The sequence below is a fragment of the Zerene cesonia genome, chromosome 5, assembly GCF_012273895.1.
Source record: "Zerene cesonia ecotype Mississippi chromosome 5, Zerene_cesonia_1.1, whole genome shotgun sequence".
In the NCBI taxonomy this organism is placed as follows: Eukaryota; Metazoa; Arthropoda; class Insecta; order Lepidoptera; family Pieridae; genus Zerene; species Zerene cesonia.
The window spans coordinates 1,398,002-1,420,489 of NC_052106.1; the positions used below are offsets into that span (position 1 = coordinate 1,398,002).

Here is a 22,488-nt window from a genome sequence, read left to right on the forward strand (position 1 = left end):
ACATACAAATAATGCATATGCTATAAAATTTTAATAATATCACACTGAAATCACAGAAAGTTTTATCTACACTCGCCTCCCACAGGAAGCATGTGTTAACAAATACATATATGACCTCCTTTCTATAATCCTCTAAGGTTATTTCGGTATCAATGCGTAGACCATATCCTTTCTATTCCTGCAACCACATGGGGTATTATTAAACTATTGTAGTAAATATATGAGTGTCTCTATACTTATTTTTGTAATGTGTTGCCACAGCAACAGTGGGTTTGCTTTTTGAGGTCTCATTATTTTATTCAGTGAAGTTACAGCTTTCTGGTGGTGAAAGAATTTTTGAAATCGGTGCAACAACTTTTGTATGAATTATAAACATTATAAACATACTTACATACAAATCTCTCCTCGTTATAATATGAACAAAAAAAGAATAAGCAGTCCAGTGAGTAAATGTAAGGAAAAGCTTTGAAAACACAGCAGTAATTTTAACCGAAGTTCCCAAAATTAAGGTTCTCTATGTTATTCTATTTTTTTTTGTTTTAAAATTCGGTACTTCCGTGAGTTTTCAATTGATTGGCCTGATTATTATCATATTTGATAGGAAATTGTTCACATTTTAGAATCTAGAGTATTCTCATTTTCCCCAGAGCCGTTGATAACCTCTAAAAGTCGGGAGATGTCGTCAAAAAATACCGTTCAAAGTCACGGGTAACAAGCTTGTACAATTTTTACAAACAGTTCCCTTGATTGCTTCAAAACGACCCAGAATGTTATTGATCCTTCATTAGCATTCAATCTTGCTCGTCTAAAACAGTAAACCGTTTGTTCTGCAGTTTTGCTTTGTTATCACCCATTTCTCGATTCTATTTCAGTGTTTAGAACAATTATGATAATGAAATAAAGAAGGCTAATATTTGGCACGCAGATAGAGGGTATGACGTAGGCAGCCGTTAAGAAAGGATTGTAATAAATTCTACCCCCAAAGGGATAAATAGGGGATGAAAGATTTTAGCGTGAAAATTTTTCATAACCGCCGCGAAGTTGCGGGCAACAGCTAGTATATTATAAATGAAAATTTAGAAGATTTCAAAAATAAATAAATTTACATAATGGAGAAACTCAAAATAAGGTATTTAATAAAAAATAATTGCTGTTTTCAAAATCGAAAACGTTTTTCATTACCTTCATTGTCTCTATTGCCTCTATTTGTAGATAATAGACAAACATTTTGAAACAGGTATAAAACTTTATACATAACGTTAGATTCCATCTCTAGACTACCTTGCAAGTTTCACAAACAAAGAGCTGCATTTTGTTATAAAAACATTAGAAAGTTGCCAAAACATAAACATTTATCAACATGTTGTGTAACCACATCGATTAACGATAACTATTCAAACTTCAAATAATCAAATTTCAACTTTATATTATTTTCATAGATGCATTACTATTATATACTAGCTTTCCGCCCGCGGCTTCGCCCGTGTGGTATTCGGTTATATCGCTTTCATCTCCCTATTTCAACTCCTTATATAAATATAATCTATGGCTGTGAATGACATTGACATTTGTTACTCGCGTTTTTAAAAATTTTTTATTTAAATTTTTTTCCGTAAGAACCTTCTAATAACAACAAATACAACAAAAAAAGAAATAGTGAAATCGGTCCAGCCGTTCACGCGTGATGCCGTGACCAAGGAAAACGGGTTTCATATTTATATATATAGATTATTATGCAAACCGCTTGAACTGAATAAAAACTAAATTAAGTTCACAGATCACGGCCACCCGTGATCCTGGGATCACGGGTGGCCGAGAGACTAGGCGTTGCTACGGTTAGGCAAGAAACGCAGGTTCGTATCCTGCCTCGTGATCAAATTTTTTCTATTCTTTCAAAATTTCTCATTTATAAAGCATTTCAATGCTATAAAACTAAAAATTAAATCTAAATTAAGTTACCTATGATACCTTTATCAGTTCATTAGCACTGTTCTGAAACTACCATTTGTTTTACTTAGTTATGTTGCCTATACGTGTGAGTTTTAAGTTTAAGTTATACTTGATGACTTGATGTTCAAGCATTTGTTTAAGCAGCGAGTGTAGAATTAATCATTCAGTTAATAAGATGTAAAAATATATAATATATAAATAGAAATTCAACTATATATAATCAATGTAGCTCCTTGCATAAAGGAATAATAATACGATTTTACGTATAAATCTTCACCACTCAAGAATATATTAAATGAATATTAACTTTGATCTGAATAAACACTCTTTAACCACGAATCACTGCACACTTCGACACCCTTTGAGGGTGTTATTTATACCCCTGTTTGTGACTTGATTTTTAATATTAACTATGGCTAACTATGGCTGCGATCAGGATAGAAAAAATATAGCATAAATCGCTTTGAAGTAATGTAGCTAATGGTGATATCCTACTAATATTATAAATGCGAAAGTTTGTAAAGATGTGTGTGTGTTGCTCTTTCACGCAAAAACTTCTGAACCGATTGCAATGAAATTTGCTACATAGACAGCTGGACAACTGGAATAACATAAAGGCAACTTTTTATCCCGATTTTCCTACGGGATACGGACTTACGCGGGTGAAACCGCGGGGCGCAGCTTAGGGTTATATATTGATCACGGGCGAAGTCGGGGGACCGCTAGTGACAAATTATCATGTTATGAATAAGATACAATCCTATAATTCATCATCTGCATTTTATAACTCCACTCCAGTATCACATAATAAAAGTGTATATTACAAATTATGGCCTTACGCATCTGCAAATATTAATAGAAGGTAGGTAGCGCTTACCATCAGGCAACCCATCAGCTCCTTTACCGACATAAGAAAATGAAAGTCATTGACGTACTACAACAATTGTATAATGTTCGTATGAATGGACCTCAATAATGGAAGTAGATAACAGCGTAAATTGTACAAAATAATGAGTTTTACCTGATTGACAGTTTATTAAAACCCTCAGCGTGATAAAGGCGAATTAATACCTTAGCGAGTTTGCGATTTAGATTTAATCAGCTTTCCTTTGCTTACCAAGGGTTTTCGATCTACATTATCGAATTCGATAATTGAATGAGTAAAAGTTATCTATAGTGATATAATTAAGTTTTAATTATTGAGAGATTGAGGAGATTGGAAAGTTTATTTATTGCGATTTAATTCTTAATTTGTACCTAAATCTTTACCGACTGTATAGTCGGTAAATATATATATTCGATTTTGTTCCAGGCTAACACGGATAAATCCTGGCCTAGTAGCTAATTAAAAAAACTATACATTTGCAAGGTATTTATTAAAAAAAAGTAAGGGAGTTTGGAGTTTATTAAAGCCAATAATCAATCAACTTTGGCTGATAAGCTTTTGGTGTCCTATTAACCTAATTCAGCATTATTAAAATAAAACCAAACATATAGTTTTTTGTAACTGATTTTACGTATTTTGCATTCCGTAAACAACCGTACAGTTACATATCAGCTAATTAATCTGGCGAGTTACATTCGAGAAGCTATAGTAATACCTAAATTTTATACAAAATCGAAGATAAACAGTCTCGTACTAAATTGGACAGGTGCTGTACTGTCTTCCACCTAAATGAAGAACTTGTGAAACGGTTATTTAGTTCAATGTGTTAATATCGTTGATTTAGTTATAATGAAATTAGAAGTGGTTCGATATAAACGATTTAGTCCTAGAGCGGTTATTATTATGTAATATTAAGAACAACTTACATATAATAGTGTTGACCAGACTTTTTCATGTAGTAACTGTACATTTTTATCTTTAAAACACAGAAAATTCAAGCAGATGAAAATTATGTTATGTGAAAAATGTTATCCTATTTTCATATGGCTTCTATCTTTTTTGTTTGATTCAAATTATTTGCATATTATAAACACGAAACGCATTGAAGCTTTCCTTGACTCTCTAAGAAAGATTTATTGATCCTATCCTACTTATATTATAAATGCGAAAGTTTGTAAGGATGTGTGTGTTTGTTACTCTTTCACGCAATAAGGAACTGAACCGATTGCAATTAAATTTGGTATGTAGATAGTTGGATAACTGGAATAACACATAGGCATCTTTTTATCCCGATATTGGAAGTGGATACAGACTTACGCAGGTGAAACCGCGGGGCGCAGCTAGTATAAAATAAGAGTATTATATCAGTACTTAGTAATATTAACAAATGGGACATAGGACAGATCTATCACAATAAGCAATAGTAACCTAGTCTGAGTACCACAAAAACAATATGTAATACAAGCTGAAACCAGCGGCGTCATTCGCGTTACCCGGGTCAAAAGTAGCCTCTGTGGTTATCCAGACAATGATCTACATATGTACCAAATATCATACAGATACGAACAAACATCCATGCATCTATTCATCCATCCATCCATCCATCCATTCTAACAAAATTTCTTTTTAACTGAAGAGTGACATAGACTGCTATATATTCAAAGATTAAACATCTCATATTCATGGGAAATTCCTGTGACTACACGGGTGAAGCCGCAGGAAGAAGCTAGTAAAAGATATAGAGAAACCAGTAATAAAATGAAGCTAACTCAAACTTGCCGTACTTATACAATATGTAATTGGAAATGTACACCAACTTCACGAGACCAACTTTTAACTTTAAACTTTAATTTCTTTGTTAAAATTGAAAGACTCAGAGCTAGTTTTCCCTCACTTCTAGTTCTCAAAGTATGACAATTCGTGAAATACGTTGTTTCGCGAAGTAATTCGAAAGATTCGCCAATTTAGACGATGTATTTGCATGTGAAATGTTTGAATTTAGTTAGGCGGGAATGACGTTATTATAAAGCATATTTGAATACTTTATAATTACGTATAATGAAAAGATTCTAGCGAATTTTCAGACGTAATTCAGAACTTACTGATTTTTATCGCATAATAAGGTTACGTTGTAACTAGAGAAAAGAAAGACTGAGTTTTTATAATTATGCAATTAAAATAAAAGAAGCAAGATGACGCGATGGTCCTTACACAATATGCTTACGTTTTGTTTTTTTATAATGTTAGGAACCTAAACATTTTAAGGACTACACAATTTTCTTAGCTTATAAAAATAAAGCTTTTAAAAGTAGGTCAAAATGAACCTTAATATTAAAATTAGTTTATTCTACGTTTAGCATTATGAAGATTACCTCATAACCAGCCAGTGCTACAATTTCTATAAAAAAAAAATAACGGATAAATAATAAAGGTCAATCGAAACCCGCCAACGTTTAGAAGCGTTCGCAGAACGGCGAAATCGTTTCCAAAGCGATCCAATTTGTTCGATTGCAGTCCGTCACTTGTCCTATTACTGTTCTATATTTTTATGTGTTACTCAATGTGCTCGATTCAAACGCCAAGTGCAGGCATATTTTTATTGAAGCGTAATTGAACACGGGCGAATAAAATTTTTAGTGGCTTAGTCAAATTTTAGGGTAAAAATATCCAGCATTTTCTTTTATGATTTCAAATTTCTGTTCTTTTTGGAACAATATTTCTATTTTGGCGACAATTTTTTTATTTATACAGCTTATCTGTGACGAATTCCATTTACAAATTTTATTATGACATAGACAATGTACAGAAAAAGACTTTTAATTAGATTAGTGCAAACACGAGCCACTGCGTCGCTACAATACTTAACTACAAGGGCCTTAAGACTCGATTGTGAACATTGAATACGGGTTTATGCGACCTTTGGGTATCGTATAATTAAGGAATCCAGCCAAACATTAAAGCTACTCCATGTGCCGTTAAATTGTATTTGAACCCGTAACCGAGGCATAGTGATTATTGATTATTTTGTACATTGTTGTCTCAGAAACTGTCCTGGCGAGGTTTATTTCATATTCACGATGAAGATACAAATAAGAGAGAATTTTTTATTAACAGTACTCGTTTTAATGGAATTTAATTGCGTTTCATATATACCTATAAAATAAAAAATATGAATGTGAAAATCGTAGACAAAATTAATTTTTCATATTCGTTTTACTGTGCATTTAGCTAGTAATAAAATAGCGTTAATCTGAAAATCCACTGGGAACGAAATGGAGCCCATTTCCTAGGACGAAAGTTTTGTAAAAGCAACAAAAAACATGAGTGAGTTATAGTGACGCATGCATACCGCACCTCTAATTTCTGGCGAATAGATTGATGTATATTTCCCGCTGAATGCTGGCGGCGCGAACTGTCACTGTCACTTTTAAGGTTATGTGAAAAATTGGCGCCAATTCAAAGCAATTTTTAAACTTAAGGTAATGAATTTTTGCACCTATACAATTATACGTAGATACTAATAGTCCTAGTTTCAAATTATGTGTATATTATAGATATTATATATAACAATGCCACTGTATTTTAAGCAACCATATTTGTATATTATCATGTATCCTAATTGATTTAATTACTAGTCGCTTGTTCTGATTTCCCTCGGGATTCATTCGGCTATGAAAATTAAAAAATCTATGTAATTATAGCATTATACGCGGAAATGCCGCTTTTTAGTTATAGACTTCCAAACACACAAATGTTTTTTTTTAAAAAGCATCGTAAAATATTTACTTTTCGTATGTTATAAATGCAAACTTAGTAATTGAACTTACCAGATCATCAGTTCTGGATGCTGGGTTGTTGAAACAAACAATCAAACAAACTCAAAAGCTATATATACAACGAACTATTAGGTCAAGCCCCAGGCTTGACGTACGCTAGCCAATGGTCGTGTGCATGGAGCATTACCAGATTCACGTTTTCATGTAAACATGGCGGACGTGTCATGAGATTAGTGTAGGGGATTACTATAAGCGTTTGTATGCGTACATAAAGGTTATTTTGTTTTGATTTTAGGTACTGAATGTATTTACTACTAGCTGTTCGCCCCGGCTTCACTCGTGTTAAATATAAAGCCTATATAATAATTTAGTAATAATAATATTATAAAGATAATTTTACAAACATACAAAAGTTTCCTCTGTATAATATTAGTGTAGATTAATTTTTTACCGACTTACGACCAAAAACAATAAGGAAGCCGTTCTATGTTCGCCTGTATGTTCGTATGTATGTTTTTATTGAGTTTTATTTGTTTTACACGATTTCGGCGGTCACAAGAAACGCTCTACAAAATTTTGGGACACGTTGATTTAAATATTGCAAAACAATATTTCACTTTGTTTTTCTTCAGAAATAAACAAAAATAACAATGCAAATAATTTCGTCATAACTTATTTTTAATCTCCACTAATTTATGGTCTGGTCTACTTCAAAACTGTTCTTATTAAAGATATAATTTATGCCCAAGTGATATCGTAAAAATAAACTAAAAAGGTTTATTAAGAGCATGGGCTTTTTATCATTTATAATGGTTATTAGGCAGAAATGGAGTACGGGCAAAATTTTATAACACGAAAAAGTATATCAATTTACTCAGACCCCAGATGGCGGGGGCTTTATGTCGTGAAATTTTTTACTAAATTGAGTATCATTTGCGAAAGATTCTTTGATTAATTCTGCACTAATAACATCTCATTTGTTTATTACAGTTTTGTTTATTTTAAGCAGTGTTCTAAGTGTACCAATAAGGTTACCAATGATTTCTGTTATATGCCAATAAATCCATGTAAAATATAAAAAAAAAAATGAATTCTAATGTTGGTATGCTGATTCATTTTTACAAGTGAATGATTGTTAAAATCAACTCAGTAGTTTTTGTGTTTCGGGAGGTAAGTAAAATAAAACACAACCTATTACGCATCTAACTTATGAATGAAATTGTAACGAACAAAAATTATGTAATCCTTAAATGTTTTGAATATTAGCTTCAACAATTTGGCATACACAGCAGAGAGAGTTCCAAGAACAGATTGAGCTTTTAAACGTGAAAAATAAAATGTTAATTGTCAAGTTTAGGCGCGAATGAAAAAAACATGGCGACGCTAAGACAGCGGTCAGGGTTGAAAGGACTAACGAGGGTGGCTGTTGAAATGTTAGACCAAGAGATGCAGCAGGATTGTATTGGAAATTAATTCTCTATTGTCAGTTGAACATAAGAGTTAAATCTCCTGATTTACTTCTTCAAAATTTGTGTTGATTACTTCGAGATGAGACGAGCGCATAAAACGTTTAATTGTAAATTTGTCTCTTCATAATTTTATGTACTTTTAAAGAATAAAAACATAAATATATACAATAAATTTCTGCTCCTGCGGCCAGCATACAGTAGATGCATAACTAATGGTTTTGCAGTAGTTCTTTAGCTTATTTGATTGATTTAGTATCTTAGTGATTATTGATTTGTGTTTATTGGTTATTGAAGTTCTTTAGAATCGTTGTGTTTTTTAACCTGATGCAACGGCAAAAAACGACAGTTACTAATATACATACTACGATTTACTGAAGTTTCACTTCTATCGTGTGTGAATCGCACACACCCCTTTTTTTTGGTTGATTGATAGTCTAGTCTCACTTAGTGTCGGCAGACCCACACGATCTTGACCGATTCTATTATACACAAATTATTATTGTATCCGTTTCCATTTTTAAATAAGCTCTTTGGCTACGTCGGCAACGTCTGAAATTATTGAAGGGAGACGTCACAAAAACATGTTTGAACATGTCTCGCGAACCCTGAATGAGAAATAACGAGTGGTTCTTAGCTTTTGAAGTTTTCAAATGTCTTATTTGCTGTAAGAAATATTTCAGAACGTGTATTTTTTATTTAATTGAGTTAAACTTAATTTTATTTTCGGTCAAATTCATAATAGAATACGAAGGCATAATAATATTACAGTTCGTAGTCTGTAAAATTTTGTCATAAGGATGAATCACACAATAAAAATGAAAATCCAACATTAACTTAAGCTGCCTCTCATATTTTCTATTAAACACGATTAATACGAATATTTTAGCAAACATCCAGAAAGGGAAATTCTTTATCAGTCAAACCTGAGGCGAATGTTAATTATTTTTAACATGGTAAACAATTATTAATAATTATCTATCACCCCTTACCTTCTTATTTCATATATTTTGTGTTTTCATATACTTTCATTAATTTTACTTCGTTGATTCATTTATTCCATTTCATTGTTCATTCATTAAATTCAAAGATTTAAAAAGCGTGATTCATTGATACACAGTTTCAGCAGCTATCTCATATCGTGTTTATCTACAGGCACGACACTAAAAAGACGAGACTGGATCGATATTTATCGCACACAATAGTTCTTAAACGTGATAATAAAAACTTTTGTATACAAGAGTGTACAAAGTAAATTTTTACACATCATACAAGTATATGTTGTACTCTTCCAGACTGTATTTCTATGCCCACTTTGTATGTAACCTTTATCGCCCTGTTGTTTCTAAAACGCACAAAATTAGAAGCTTTCACTTGCACAGTTGTCCCTTACCATAAAAACACAGTTAATTGTAACCCTAGTAATCCCTTACGCAGACAAACCTCCGAAATGTCGATAGCAAAGTAATGACTTTGTTTACACTAGATCCTAAAATAACATCCTGCTAACACCCACGGGCCTAAATATTTGTAAAAGCGCGTGTAATCTGTATTCACTTATAATTTCCTGATTCTTTTGTACCGTTTAGGAGAATGTGTTGTAGTGGGTATCATGCGTAATTTGGTCCTTTTCTATTGGTTTATAGATCTCGCATAGGAAGATGTGGCGTAAGTTGCGGGTTCGGTTCCTCAGAAGGTAACCCTTCAAAATTTTCTTGAAAACCCCGAGATTGTGGTACACAGATTAAGGAAATATGTACTAGTCCCTTGCGGTTACGTATATAGTAATATAGTAAGAACTACGTATAAGAGGTCTGCAATTTAAAATCTACTACTTATGGGCCTCACATAAAAATTAACTCACAATTGCGTTCAAAACGTGTCCGTGGCACATCATGTCAAGATTGACTCCAGTCGTACAACTAACATTCGACCTTATTAAAATGTAACAACTGCTTTAATCTGATTAATAATTTTAATTTAAATTTTTAGTTTTATAGCGTTAAAATACTTTAAACACGGGATCCCGCCTCGTGATCAATTTTTTTTTATTCTTAAAAAGAAAATCTTATTTATAAAGTATTTCAACGCTATAAAATAAAAATTAAATTTAACAAAGGCCGCGTTCCATCGATACAATCATTGAAATAATGTTTCGTATTGGTTGTGATGGTTCTTAATCATCTCTATAGACAGCGTGGGGTGCCCCTTAGGCACATAAAACCGAAAGAGTAGTAATAATTTTAATGTTCTAAGTACCTAGATAAATGTTTCGTGTACACGGCGCGCTTTGGACTCGTATAAACGACCTTCCTTTAGGAATTGTGAGTCATACTTTACATGAGGTTAATTATACATATTTATATATTTACCTCAACAAAGTTATCAGACACAAAGCGCTGCACGAGCGATGTTTTACCACACTGCGTGTCTCCCACCAACACCACTTTAATATCTTCTTCGGTGGGGGTGCCTGCGCCGCCTTCCGTCTTTTTGCCGGGCCACATTGTTAATCTGTGGACAATAATGTTAATTAAATATGTATTCAGAATACATCTTTATTATTGAATACTTTAAATCGTTATTAACGCCGTGAAAGAACCTGCATATGCTGGATTGAGGAATAATGTTATAAGTTGGTTGATAATATTGTAAGAGTCGACTACGATTCCGCACGAATTGGGCACTACACCGTGGAAGCTGCCCCACCGCCATAGAAGATCAGTGTGAAATAGGCGAGCTATCAGATCGACTGCCCACTCTAACGTAATAAAATGACTGTATTAAATAGTTTTATTTAATAAACTAGTTTTTTTTTTTTAAATGTGATAGCGGGCAATTGAGCTGGTGGTTCACCTGATGGTAAAACGATCACCACCGCCTATGAACATTCGCAGAAGCTCAGACCTCTGAGAGTGCGCTGCCCGCTTTTAAGGGATAAGGGATAAGGAAAGGATTGATGAATATATAATAATAGGATACATACAATAGATAAAGATGCGTGAGTTGAAAATGATAAATATTCACTGACATATGTACCTTAATACATAGGTCACAGGGTCTATTAAGGCCAATGAGTTTTTCTTTAAAATAAAAATAAAGATTGAAATATTTGAATAAACACATTACCTTGTACTTAAATCTAGTGAAGTGTTTCTAGAAAATGTATTCTTAACCCATACCTTAATATGTAGACAAGACGTAATACCCAAAACCGATTTTCAGACATTTAATCCCTTGAACTTTTCCACTTGAAACTTTTATTAATTCTTACACGAAACCTTCACAGAATTTATCGTCGTGTGACCCTACTTTCGCTACAGTTCGACGCGTTATTGGGCTCAGGCCGATCCTGGTTATTTACTAGGTCAATTAATTATTAGCAGTATGAAAAGGTGTACCTACATTGAAATCGATGTTTACTATTGACTTTTATATTATTGTTTTCTTAAAGACATATTTAGATATGTATTGGACATAAAAGGTTATAAGAACAGTAACTATCGCAAAATGCGATTCATTAAAAGTGGTGTGCCGTGATCCCAACTAATTTGTGTCGTAATTTACGATGTCATTACTGCTGTTATACACCTGTTATATGTATGTCAAATATCCCTACATAGTACCTACTATAATATTTAGATATTACAGGAGCAATATATTTTTTTTTTTTAAGTGAATTTGAAATATGATCTTTTTTTATTTGAAAACTGTCTGCAGTGCCTGCCATGTGGCCCCATTTAATAATGGTGTCATTCTGACAATCTGAGGGCATTTGGTTTTTTGTTAAGAAATATATATCTAACATATGACGAGCCTTAATAAAAAATGTTGTTATCAAAAGTCTATGTATCCCTATTTTTGCCATATCAAATGAAATATTTAATCCTATAACATTAAATTTTATCGTCTCTTATAAACGTAAAGCGTAGATACCTTACAAGGTTATAAAAATTATTCCAGTCATCACGAATCGTCTAGAATTTACGGCGGTCGCTTTTACGTACCTTCCACATTAACCAAACTGCTTTCAGGTCATTTAGCAGCCAGACACGTGGATGTGATCAAATGATGTATTATCTTTTATGAGTTATAAATAATATTTAACGCTACAGCATATGATTGATAAATAAACAATAAGCGAAGGTAATATATTATTTGAAAGACAGTTTTCGCTATGTGAAGATAATGTTATTTCGGCAGCAAAATAGAGTTACAAGTAAACAAAAGGCGATGCAAATGATAGCCAAATAAAATCAGTTCGTGTGTTCTAAGCACTAAATCGGTGAAGAACATAAATCTTGAGAAGGGTCTGTATTTGCATAAGATTATGCTCGGTATTAGCTAGGTCTGTGTGTGTATGGTTCACATAAGACTTCCAAAACACTTAGCACCTAGCCTATATATCGGAAGACTAAATGTTACAAAATCTGAAAATAAGTTAGTAACATTTTTTCAGAACTTAAAGTAGTTTTTGACGTGTTAGTTGAATTTTTAATTAACGTTTTATTGACGAGAGAATAGGGTAAATTATGCGAAGTTTCAAAATATTTAAGATATTAAATTATCAATAGATTTAGGTAACATTCACCTTTATTCTTATCTCCAATGGAATCGTCCCTGAGCTCCTGTTATTAAACATTATTACATGCTTTTTATTAGCTTTACCTGTATGTATGTTTGTTTGTAACCGACTTCTTTGGGCGCGATTTTGACCCACTTTAAACGGCCAGATTTCGTTCAAACTTTATAGATTTATTGAGGACCGATGACAATACACTAATTTGATAAAATTATTCCATTTTTCAATTTGCAAAATATGATAAAAGCGTGTTTTTTAGTTTTTTTAAACTATTATAATATATTATTTAATACATAATATACACGCTTTGGTAAGCTGATTTGTTATAACAAAGTTACATTCAATATACATTATATGCATATTGAAATAAACATGAATTTTCTCTTGCGATGTACGGATAATATCATTGATTGTTTTCATTATCTTATACTAGCTGCACCCCGCGGTTTCACCCGCGTTAGTCCGTATCCCGTAGGAATATCGATATAAAAAGTTGCCTATATGTTATTCCATTTGTCCAGCTGTCTACGTACTAAATTTCATTGCAATCGGTTCTGTAGTTTTTGCGTGAAAGAGCACCAAACACACACACACACATCCTAACAAACTTTCGCATTTATAATATTAGTAGGATAGGATAGTCGGATAGGATAGTAGGATTTGGCACTGTGAGTTAGTCCTAGATAGTATAGATGTAGGTATAGATTGAAGCAACTCACGCAAAATACGCTGTTATAATTCTTTTTAGAAATTGAACGTAATTTCTTTAAAATTATGACGCAAAATGAGCCGTAGCGTTAAAATTATTGTGTTTTGTTTCATTAATATTCAACGGGAGGTTCTTCTATAATGTTGATAACCTTTTTTCGCTTCGAAGTTAAAACATTATTGTTAATGAGGGTACGCTTAATATGCAAAACAACCCAATGTTTTCTGACTGTACTTATAAGTTGAAAAATACATTATTCACTTAGATGATTATTATCGAGATATTTTTTTTTAATTTATGGAATAACCACAATAAAACCCTATGAATAAATTGGCGGGAAAGCTTTTTGCATACCACAGATAGCAATAAATCTGGGCAAAGGAAGTTTTCTATTCAGCCGTATTAAGCCTTATTCAACACAATGTAAATTTTGGAAACCCAAAACCAAGAACAGTGGGAAACAGACTTGGATTAATAGTAAATTAAATTGCATATCTATGATTTGCAAGCGGTGCTCGTAGCTAAAACATCGTCAGTTTTGCGGTCGAACTAAGAGATGCGCTTCAAATTAAGCCATAATCAAACTTGGGACTACACAAACCACCGCTGCAATATTAGTTTAGCAGGGGGACTAACTACATCTACTCGTTAGACGAAAACTTATAGGTCCGAAACTGGAAGGAGAATTTTAAAATCTTATAGCTCACCACCAAATTGTGGATGCCTTTAGTGATTATATAGAAACAAATGACTTAATGGGTCTTTACCCATTAAACCCTTTGCATAGAGCTAGACTGAATATACATTATAAAATAGTTCTAATTATAAATGCAGTTGAATACAACATGAGGAATAGAACCAACCCGTTAAACTGAATCTAATCGCTGACTCATGAAACTACATTAACGCGCTGACAGCACGTAATAAGTGTGTAAATACTAGTTAGGTTCTGTTGAACCTCATTATAATAGCTTAGTCCCATTTCTGGCATTTTGCCTAGATTGCTTTTTACGTTGAAAATTATTATTTACGTATGAATAAGGTGAATTTACACAATTATGTACCTATTGGTTATTTTATTTGACTTTTATATTTCAGTGTACTTTAATTTTTGTTCATTCAAATATTTTACTTTTAACTTTTTTTGTGTCTATACGTTTAAAATTTTATGGTTAACCATACAATTTAAAATAAAGCTAAATATAATATAGTATTTACTCGTTTCAGAGTTTTTAATGAAACCTATTGATTTTATTAGGAAAGAAGTAAATAAATACAACTTAAAACGAATAAGAAACAATATCGTACTATTGAAATAGTTATTAACTTGACGTATTACTAAGTACTATCGTATATACTTATTAATAAGTATTATAAATACGTACGTATATGGAGCAACTGAAAACATGCTCATGCGTGTGGATGTAGTAAATCCCCAGGTTGCATCGAACTAGTTAGTAAGGTAAACTTCATGTACACGGTACCTAATCTCTGCTAAGTTTACAGGTCCAACTAAGTAATACTAAGAAAGTAAATTCTTCTGCGATAACATTCAATTAAAATAGTTGGTTTTTGAAGTATATTCGAATGTAATGCTGGGATATTTGTTTTGAATGAATGTAGGTATCTATACTAGTACAATAAAGCTGAAGAGTCCGATTTGAAAAATTATTTCAGTGTTTGATAGCCCGTTTATTGAGGAAGGCTATAGGCTATATATGTACCATGGGCGAAGCCGGGGCGGACCGCTAGTATGATAAGGAGCGAAGGATAACTACCTTCAAATCGCAGCCTCACTCGCATGGTACGTGTATCAAAAAGCATTTGTGCTAATCTAGACTTTAACCTATAAGATGAACATCATATAGATCTGATTAGCCGTTTTTGTAAAGTGATAAATATCAATCAATTACCAGAATTTTCACAATCATTATAGTATGCATATTTTCGTATTCACCTCAAAACGTGACCTTTGCTTTTATTAATTTTCAAACGGCTTAACTTAAAAAAGCACTTCAAACTTCTAAAAGTTAACTGAGCACTTTCTACTTTTTCAGCAAATAAGTATTAACATAGTAAAAAAAACTAGAAAAACACTATGAAACAATAAAAAAATGAAATTTGACATAAACAATAAAAAGTTGGAAATCCGTCCTTAAACGGACCGATTTCAGATTTTCTGTGGGTCAAAATTGAGTCTACTAGATTTGGTTACAAACAAACATACAGATGAAGCTGATAAAAGCGTGTTCAAAATAGCCATGATAATGATATTTTCTTTAAAAACACTAAAATATATTAAATTTGTTTAAAACAAAGAAAGCATCACTGCCGCGCCAATTCCAATTTCACTTATTTATATAAATTTATTGTTTGTCCGAGCGTTTCATTAAGCGAAATTTATTACCCGGTTGTTGGAAATAATCTGTTTAACTTGGGCATTTCTTGCAACCCTTCTTCCAACTCCGGCGGCTTTTATCCAAAAACTTTTAATACAGGATCGCTGTCAGAATTGCGCGCAAAAATAAATTACGCTACAATTCAATCGATTTGCTTTGAATGTAATTAATCTCTTTGTATTTGGGGAATAAATTTGATTTAAATAGTATTAAAGGTTTAGGCTTTCGCTCATTTATTTTCATTATCGATAAATTTCGTTCTTGTTGTTGCGAATGGTGTTCTAATTTCGTCAAATACTTAATTCCGAGAAGATATTGCTATATTGTAAAGTCTAAATAAAATAAACAAACAATCCTTTGTATCTATAAAATAAAAATCAATGTCTTCCCCAATATATCTACCTATGTATCCATAATTTAATATGGTATCGTATAATATGTTTTCTCTTTCCAATTACTAATTATTAGACCAATAGGACGGCACTGTTCTACTTCTAATTGTTTCCACATCTTCAGAATGTGATTTTTAACTGCAACATGGCTGCAACTAACTAACCACGAGTCTGAATAGTCAACTTTGTGTTTGCGCTTAGAAGTTTGAACCTTGCAGCTGCTATCCAAGAGTTTTAGATTAGAACTTGTACAATTATTTCTTAGATAGCCAAGTCAATAGCTGGAAGTCGTACTGACTGGAACAAAACTGTTCTTATTTAAGGATGCTTTGGAGTTGTAGGTATTATTTTAATAACTCGCTTGCCCAATTAAGTTTAGATTAAAATTTTTAATGTAACTTATTTAACAATGCGTTATTTATTAATAATGCTTTATATTAACACGCTCTTCTACAGTCGAGTCTTACTAAGTAAATAGCTAATTTGTATGGAATAAAATTAATGAAGCTTAATTGAATCCACGTGTCCAATTGAATCCCTATTTCATTAAACTTGGCAATTATGCGTAGATACAGCCGATTATAATAAAAAAATTGTCATACATCAAATAAGATTTGAATGTCGAAAATGATGTTTAAATATCAGGATTCTGCGTTTAGTTAAATTATAGACGGGATCACGTGCGTCGGTTCATTACACTTGGCGTAAAATCTCGGGTAAGGGTAATTTATAGGAATGTAAATATAAAAAAAATCAGTCTCTTAGACCTCAGCGTTGAAATCAGCGACGACGTGTATGTAATGATAAATTGAGATCGTCCACCGACTACAATTTATATACCTTGGGCATTCTTCACCTTACAAAACGATAGCTTAAAGAGATAAATTCAATTTATTTCTGTACAGTAATATTTACAGGTTGAACAAAATTCTATTAAAACCTAAGCTTTTTATATTACAGTCCAGATTTTTATTGATGTTTAGTCCGCACAAGCGCAGGCTTAAAAATATAGGATATACAGAGAAACGTAGTAAATGCCTACTTGATATATTAACAATACAAACGACCGACACTTAAAACTTTGCCCGACCAATTAAATAAGTCCCCAGTAGTTTGCTTTATGTTTTGTTTAGCTCAGCGTCATCAAATATTACGGTTATGTCTGAACGAATTTCACGAACGAGCTCTCGTGAAAATTTGTTGTGTTAATTCGATTAAATGAAAGATAAATCTTGTTTTCGTGGATGAAAATTGCTATTTCTTTCATTACATTTTATCCGCTTCATTCATTTGGTGTGCGAATAAAAGTGGGTATCGACTGACTCGTTAGACTAATGGTTAAGGTCCCAGATTCTTCGAATTTCTAGAACATTTCAAATTACTCTCTGATGCGCCAGCCCGTCAAATGTGTGACGGCATGTGTGTTTGCGGATACATTATGAAGTGTTTTATGTAGATCACAAGTCTCAGGCAAAGTTGGTAGTGTATTGAATTACAATCAAATTTAACAGTTCGTTGTGAATCAAAATTTTGGGAACCTTTATAAATATCGGGATAAAAAGTTGCCTATATGTCATTCCAATTGTCCAGCTGTCTACGGACCAAATTTCATTGCAATCAGTTCAGTAGTTTTTGCGTGAAAGAGCAACAAACACAAATATCCTTACAAACTTTCTCATTTATAATATTAGTAGGATTGAGGTATATTTTTGTTGGAAAAAGGCTATTGTTGATACTATGGAAATATTGTTATTACTTTTGCAATAGGAATTAAAAGATACATTTTTTTCTTTTTTTTTTTACTTGAATCCAAAAATATATTACTGCAATTGAATAAATAAAAAAATATATCTATAAAGCGGATAATCCATCTATGAAATGTGAGTTTTCCCCGCAGTGAGACCGATGGTAAATTTAAATTACTTTTTATATATTTTGCTGGGAGTTTATTTGTTATTTTCTCATTTCTACTGAAAGTTATCTCGCAACTTCTCGACAGGTGGTGAATTGTTGTCGTAATATATAACTCTCGAGTCTCCCGACAGTGGATTAAAAGGTAACACTGGGAAATTAAAGAGGCCACTTGAGAAGTAGGGTAAGTTAATCGTTATATTTAGCCGTATAATAATTTGTGTTCAAGTGCGCAAGATTATAATTGAAATTATTTATTTAATCGGTATTTTATAAAAAATGCAATAATATTTTTTATATATTATCTTTATGTATAGCTATTGCCCGCGACTTCGTCCGCGTGGTCGTAGTTGTGGGTCATTTCTATCCATTTTAGGCAGAAAAACACGTATACATTCACTCTTCTTACTTGAATAGATTGCTATTGGTATTTTTTATTGTAAAATCGTAGGAGTATTTAGATTTAGTTTTTAGTTTTATAGCATTGAAATGCTTTATAAAAGAGAAAATTGATCACGAGGGGGATTCGAACCCGCGTATTTCTGCCAAACCGTAGCAACGCCTAGCCTCTCGGCCAACCGTGATCTCGCACGTAAGAGTATTTACTAAAAATATTGTCTGTAAGGTATCATAAAGGAAAATCAGTGATCGTCTGAATTTCAATTGCAAGTCGAAATGATATATTCAAATTCAATTTTTTACTCCGCGATACATAATTTTGTTGTACGAAGAAATATATTAATAATTATAGAGAATATATCGTGAAATGATCGTTATGCGAGCTCTCAAATGAGATTTCAACAACGTGAGTATCACAAACTCATGTATGCGACAATATATAAGCGGTATGCTAATATATTTTTCTACGAAGCGACCTTAATATTGTATTGCAAGAGTTATTATATAGGTAACATTACGCGTACAGTTGTTGTTGTTCAGTTCATATTCAATGTTCCTCAGCCTCTAGATACACGTTTTGAATTCTGTATTGTATAATAAATAAAATAATTCCAATAAATACTTTGTGAGATAAATTGTATCTTTTCATAAATACTGGCTACTAATATGTCAAACCTAAAAAAAATCACAGGTCAATGACGTTCAACCTGTACAAATAATTTTATAAATACAAATAAAAAACAAACAATGGATATAAAAGAAAGTAAGTTTAAAGAGGAAGTGAACAACTTCGTAATGAATCTACAAAAGTTCCTGCCGAAAAAGAAGGAAATAATAATCTTACAGACAGACAGAACGGATTTGACAAAGTTGAGTGACATCCACGCGGAGGCCAAAAACGTTTTCCCCAAGTGTTTTATCGGGGCTAAGCTCGTTATACTGAAAGAAATAATGGACAAGGCGAAACTAGTGCAAAACTACAACTTCGGCAAACCGAAGGATTCATACAAATGCTATTCACACTTTATTCATAAGGAAATGCAGTCAAAGAATATTGATGACGGCCTCGTGATCGATTTAGCGGGCTCGGCGACTGCCACTTACCGAGAGTCACTCGAAGATAATCTAGAAATCAGAATGACAACGAAGATAAGGAATTTAATTTCGTCCGAAGTGGAAGCGGTCCTTGAGAACACCGGCGACAGATCGGTCAGTTCCTTCTCCATGAATATGAAAGACGTGGATCCAAAGACAGTTAGTTTAATCACCCAATGGACGTACAAAGTGAAGCCAGAATTCAGTGTTGGAATGGAGCTGCGAGTCAAACCTCTATCGACGCTGCTATCAACTCTGTCCGTTAGCTCTAGATACGAGAGACCGAGCTTTGCGTTATCCTCGACCGTTAGCAATATGGGATTTCAGCTATGCCTGTTCAAACAATTTTCGAGTGACCTGCGAATGGCGACAATACTGAATGAAAACAAGGCCGGCACAGTGATGAGCGTGGCGCTCCACAAAAGCTACGAGAACAGCTCGGAACTTAAAGTCTTTGTCGATTCGCAGCGGTGTGGTGGATTCACGATCGAAAAGGACGTTTTGTTCAGTGAGCCTAACAGCGAAACCCGGGTCGTGCGGCTGATGGCCAGTACCATGATAGACCGACAGAGACGAGTCAGGTTCGGCTTTGGTTTCCAGCTCGACTTCTAACGACGCAGTGTGGAATGGAAAATTATTCGTACCGTTTGGTAGCGTTTTTGTAGTATTATTTGTTTGTATATAAGTATACATAGGTTTTAGTAACTCTTTTGATTCGTTACTGTTTAAAAGTGATACAAATTATTGATTATAAATATATTTGTTACCAGTGTATTTTATTGTTTCAATGTGTTATATTTCGGTGAGTAATCACATTTTGAATTCGTTCCGAAAAATTCTCACATCGACTGTTACTTATTTACTTTTTTTTTAATAATTCCGTGGGTTTTCAATCGATTATCGTGATTCCGTTTCTTGTCATTTGGTAAGACTTTAGAATCTTGAGTTGTCCCTTCCCTTACAGGGACGCCGGTAACCGTTTTTGGTAGAAATAATTATTAAGTAGAAAGAAGGTTCTGGTACGTTTTGTGACAGTAAATGGATTGAAACAATAACTATAGTTTCTATTTATAAATAACATCGTTGCGTATACGTGTATGTAAATGAGAAATTTAGGTTTAGATCATTTTTATGTGAATAGAATTTATTTAAAGTAACAAAGACTATATCTAAAAATGGAATATCGATAAAACCCACAAAACATAGCATTTAAAAGTTTAGGTTACAAGTATTATAATATAGAAAATCCATTGGTCTATATCATTATATATTTATTTTTAAGCAAAATTAGTTTGATATTAGAGAACGTCTAAGTATCTATAGAAATATTCGCAACTATATAAACCCCACTGACCTTAATATTAGTGAACACAAAGTATGAAATATAAAAATACGAGGATAATTTAAAAAACTCCATTCAAACTTTAGACAAAAGCTAACAAGTTTCAGAGGATTTGTAATGAAAAACGAGAAATATGTAGGATATATTTCAAATAAACTTTCTTCCATTTGTGGTTCAGATAAAATAACTCGGAGCTCGTTATCTTGGTGGAAATAAACGAATTGTCCTTGTTATGGAAGTTTTAGTTCAGTAAATAATCATATTTCTGGTTTAAGATATGAAGCAATTGAAAATAGTTAGTTTTGATTTAATAACTTTTCTTCTCTTATAGAAAAATCTCATACAGAATTGGGTAAATAGAGAAAGCTAAAGTTTTCTCTATTATACTACTATATAATGTTCTTAAGTGACTTTAAAAATGTTTTACTATACACTAAGTTTTCGTATAATGTATTAGACTTTTCTAATCCCAATTTTAAATGTGTGTATTGTAAATATTGTAAATATAAACGTGGTCGTTACATGTGCACATTGACTTAAACTTTAAAAGATGTAAGTTTAACAATTTCACTGTTTTACCCTCCACTACTCGATTACTAGGTTTTCGATCTTAATCCCCAGAAAAAAATATGCAATTACTAACTTCGCCCCGTGGTTTCACCCGCTCAAGTTTGTATCCCGTAGGAATATCCCCGATAAAAGTTGCTTATGTGTTATTCCAGTTGTCAAGCTATCTACGCACCAAATTTCATTTCAATCGGTTCAGTAATTTTTGCGTGAAAGAGTAACATACACACACACATCCTTAGAAACTTTCGCATTTATAATATTAATAGAATTTAAAACAACCATTTTTTTTCGCGTAAGCAATAATTCAGATCATTTCAATATCACCAAGCGCAAAAGATAACATCAAGATGCAACACATCCCGCTGAGCAAAATTTCTCCGAAGCATAATGTAAAAAACACTCGAAACGATATTGCTTGTTCCCGGGAAAGCTCCTTAGGTTTCCGTTACGTTAAGTAAAGTTTCGTGTACTAGTTACGTGTACAATTAAGGCTTAGCACTTAGTTTACTGGTTTGTTTATTATTTATGCTTCGGTTGACATTTTAACGTAGGTATAAATGTGTAACTACAGATTCTTGGTAGTATTTGGTGTTTTGAAGTCATATTTCTATTAATATTATAGATACGAAAGTTATATGTTTTTAAATGAGATAAAATAGAGGTCTCTCTACATAATTTTCCAAAAATAAATAGTAAGTGAGATTTACGCATCTAAATTATAAAAATTATAAAATCCATATGTCGTCTGGTAAAGATCGCCGCAGGCGATAAGACCGCCTTTAGTACCATTTGTGGCCTTTTTGTATGTGTCTCGAATGAATGTTAGTGATGGTACAAAAAATTTAAAGAAAGAAATAAATTCGTTTAATATTTACGAAAGAGAGGAGCATTAAGGTCGCAGTCGACGGTTCTTGCTCTGAACCTCTTTATGTTAATGCTGGCGTCCCACAAGGCTGTGTGCTATCACCTACACTGTTTCTTCTGCATATCAATGATTTGTTGCAAATCAGT

The 22,488-nt window shown here is 32.8% G+C and overlaps 2 protein-coding genes across 3 annotated transcripts in view; one reads left to right on the top strand and one right to left on the bottom strand.

Moving 5' to 3' along the window:
• Positions 1-22,488, bottom strand: part of LOC119839888 (rho-related GTP-binding protein RhoN-like) — an 87,699-nt gene that overhangs the window by 14,418 nt on the left and 50,793 nt on the right. For both annotated transcript variants that reach the window (XM_038366318.1, XM_038366319.1), the window contains exon 2: positions 10,451-10,592. In XM_038366318.1, the coding sequence (XP_038222246.1) occupies positions 10,451-10,585 (135 nt within the window). In that variant the 5' untranslated portion in view covers positions 10,586-10,592. The remainder of the gene's footprint in view (positions 1-10,450; positions 10,593-22,488) is intronic.
• LOC119839887 (mitochondrial import receptor subunit TOM40 homolog) lies at positions 19,200-20,177 on the top strand. Its single transcript, XM_038366316.1, has one exon. It carries the CDS (start codon positions 19,218-19,220, stop codon positions 20,175-20,177), a length of 960 nt encoding a protein of 319 aa, XP_038222244.1. The 5' UTR covers positions 19,200-19,217.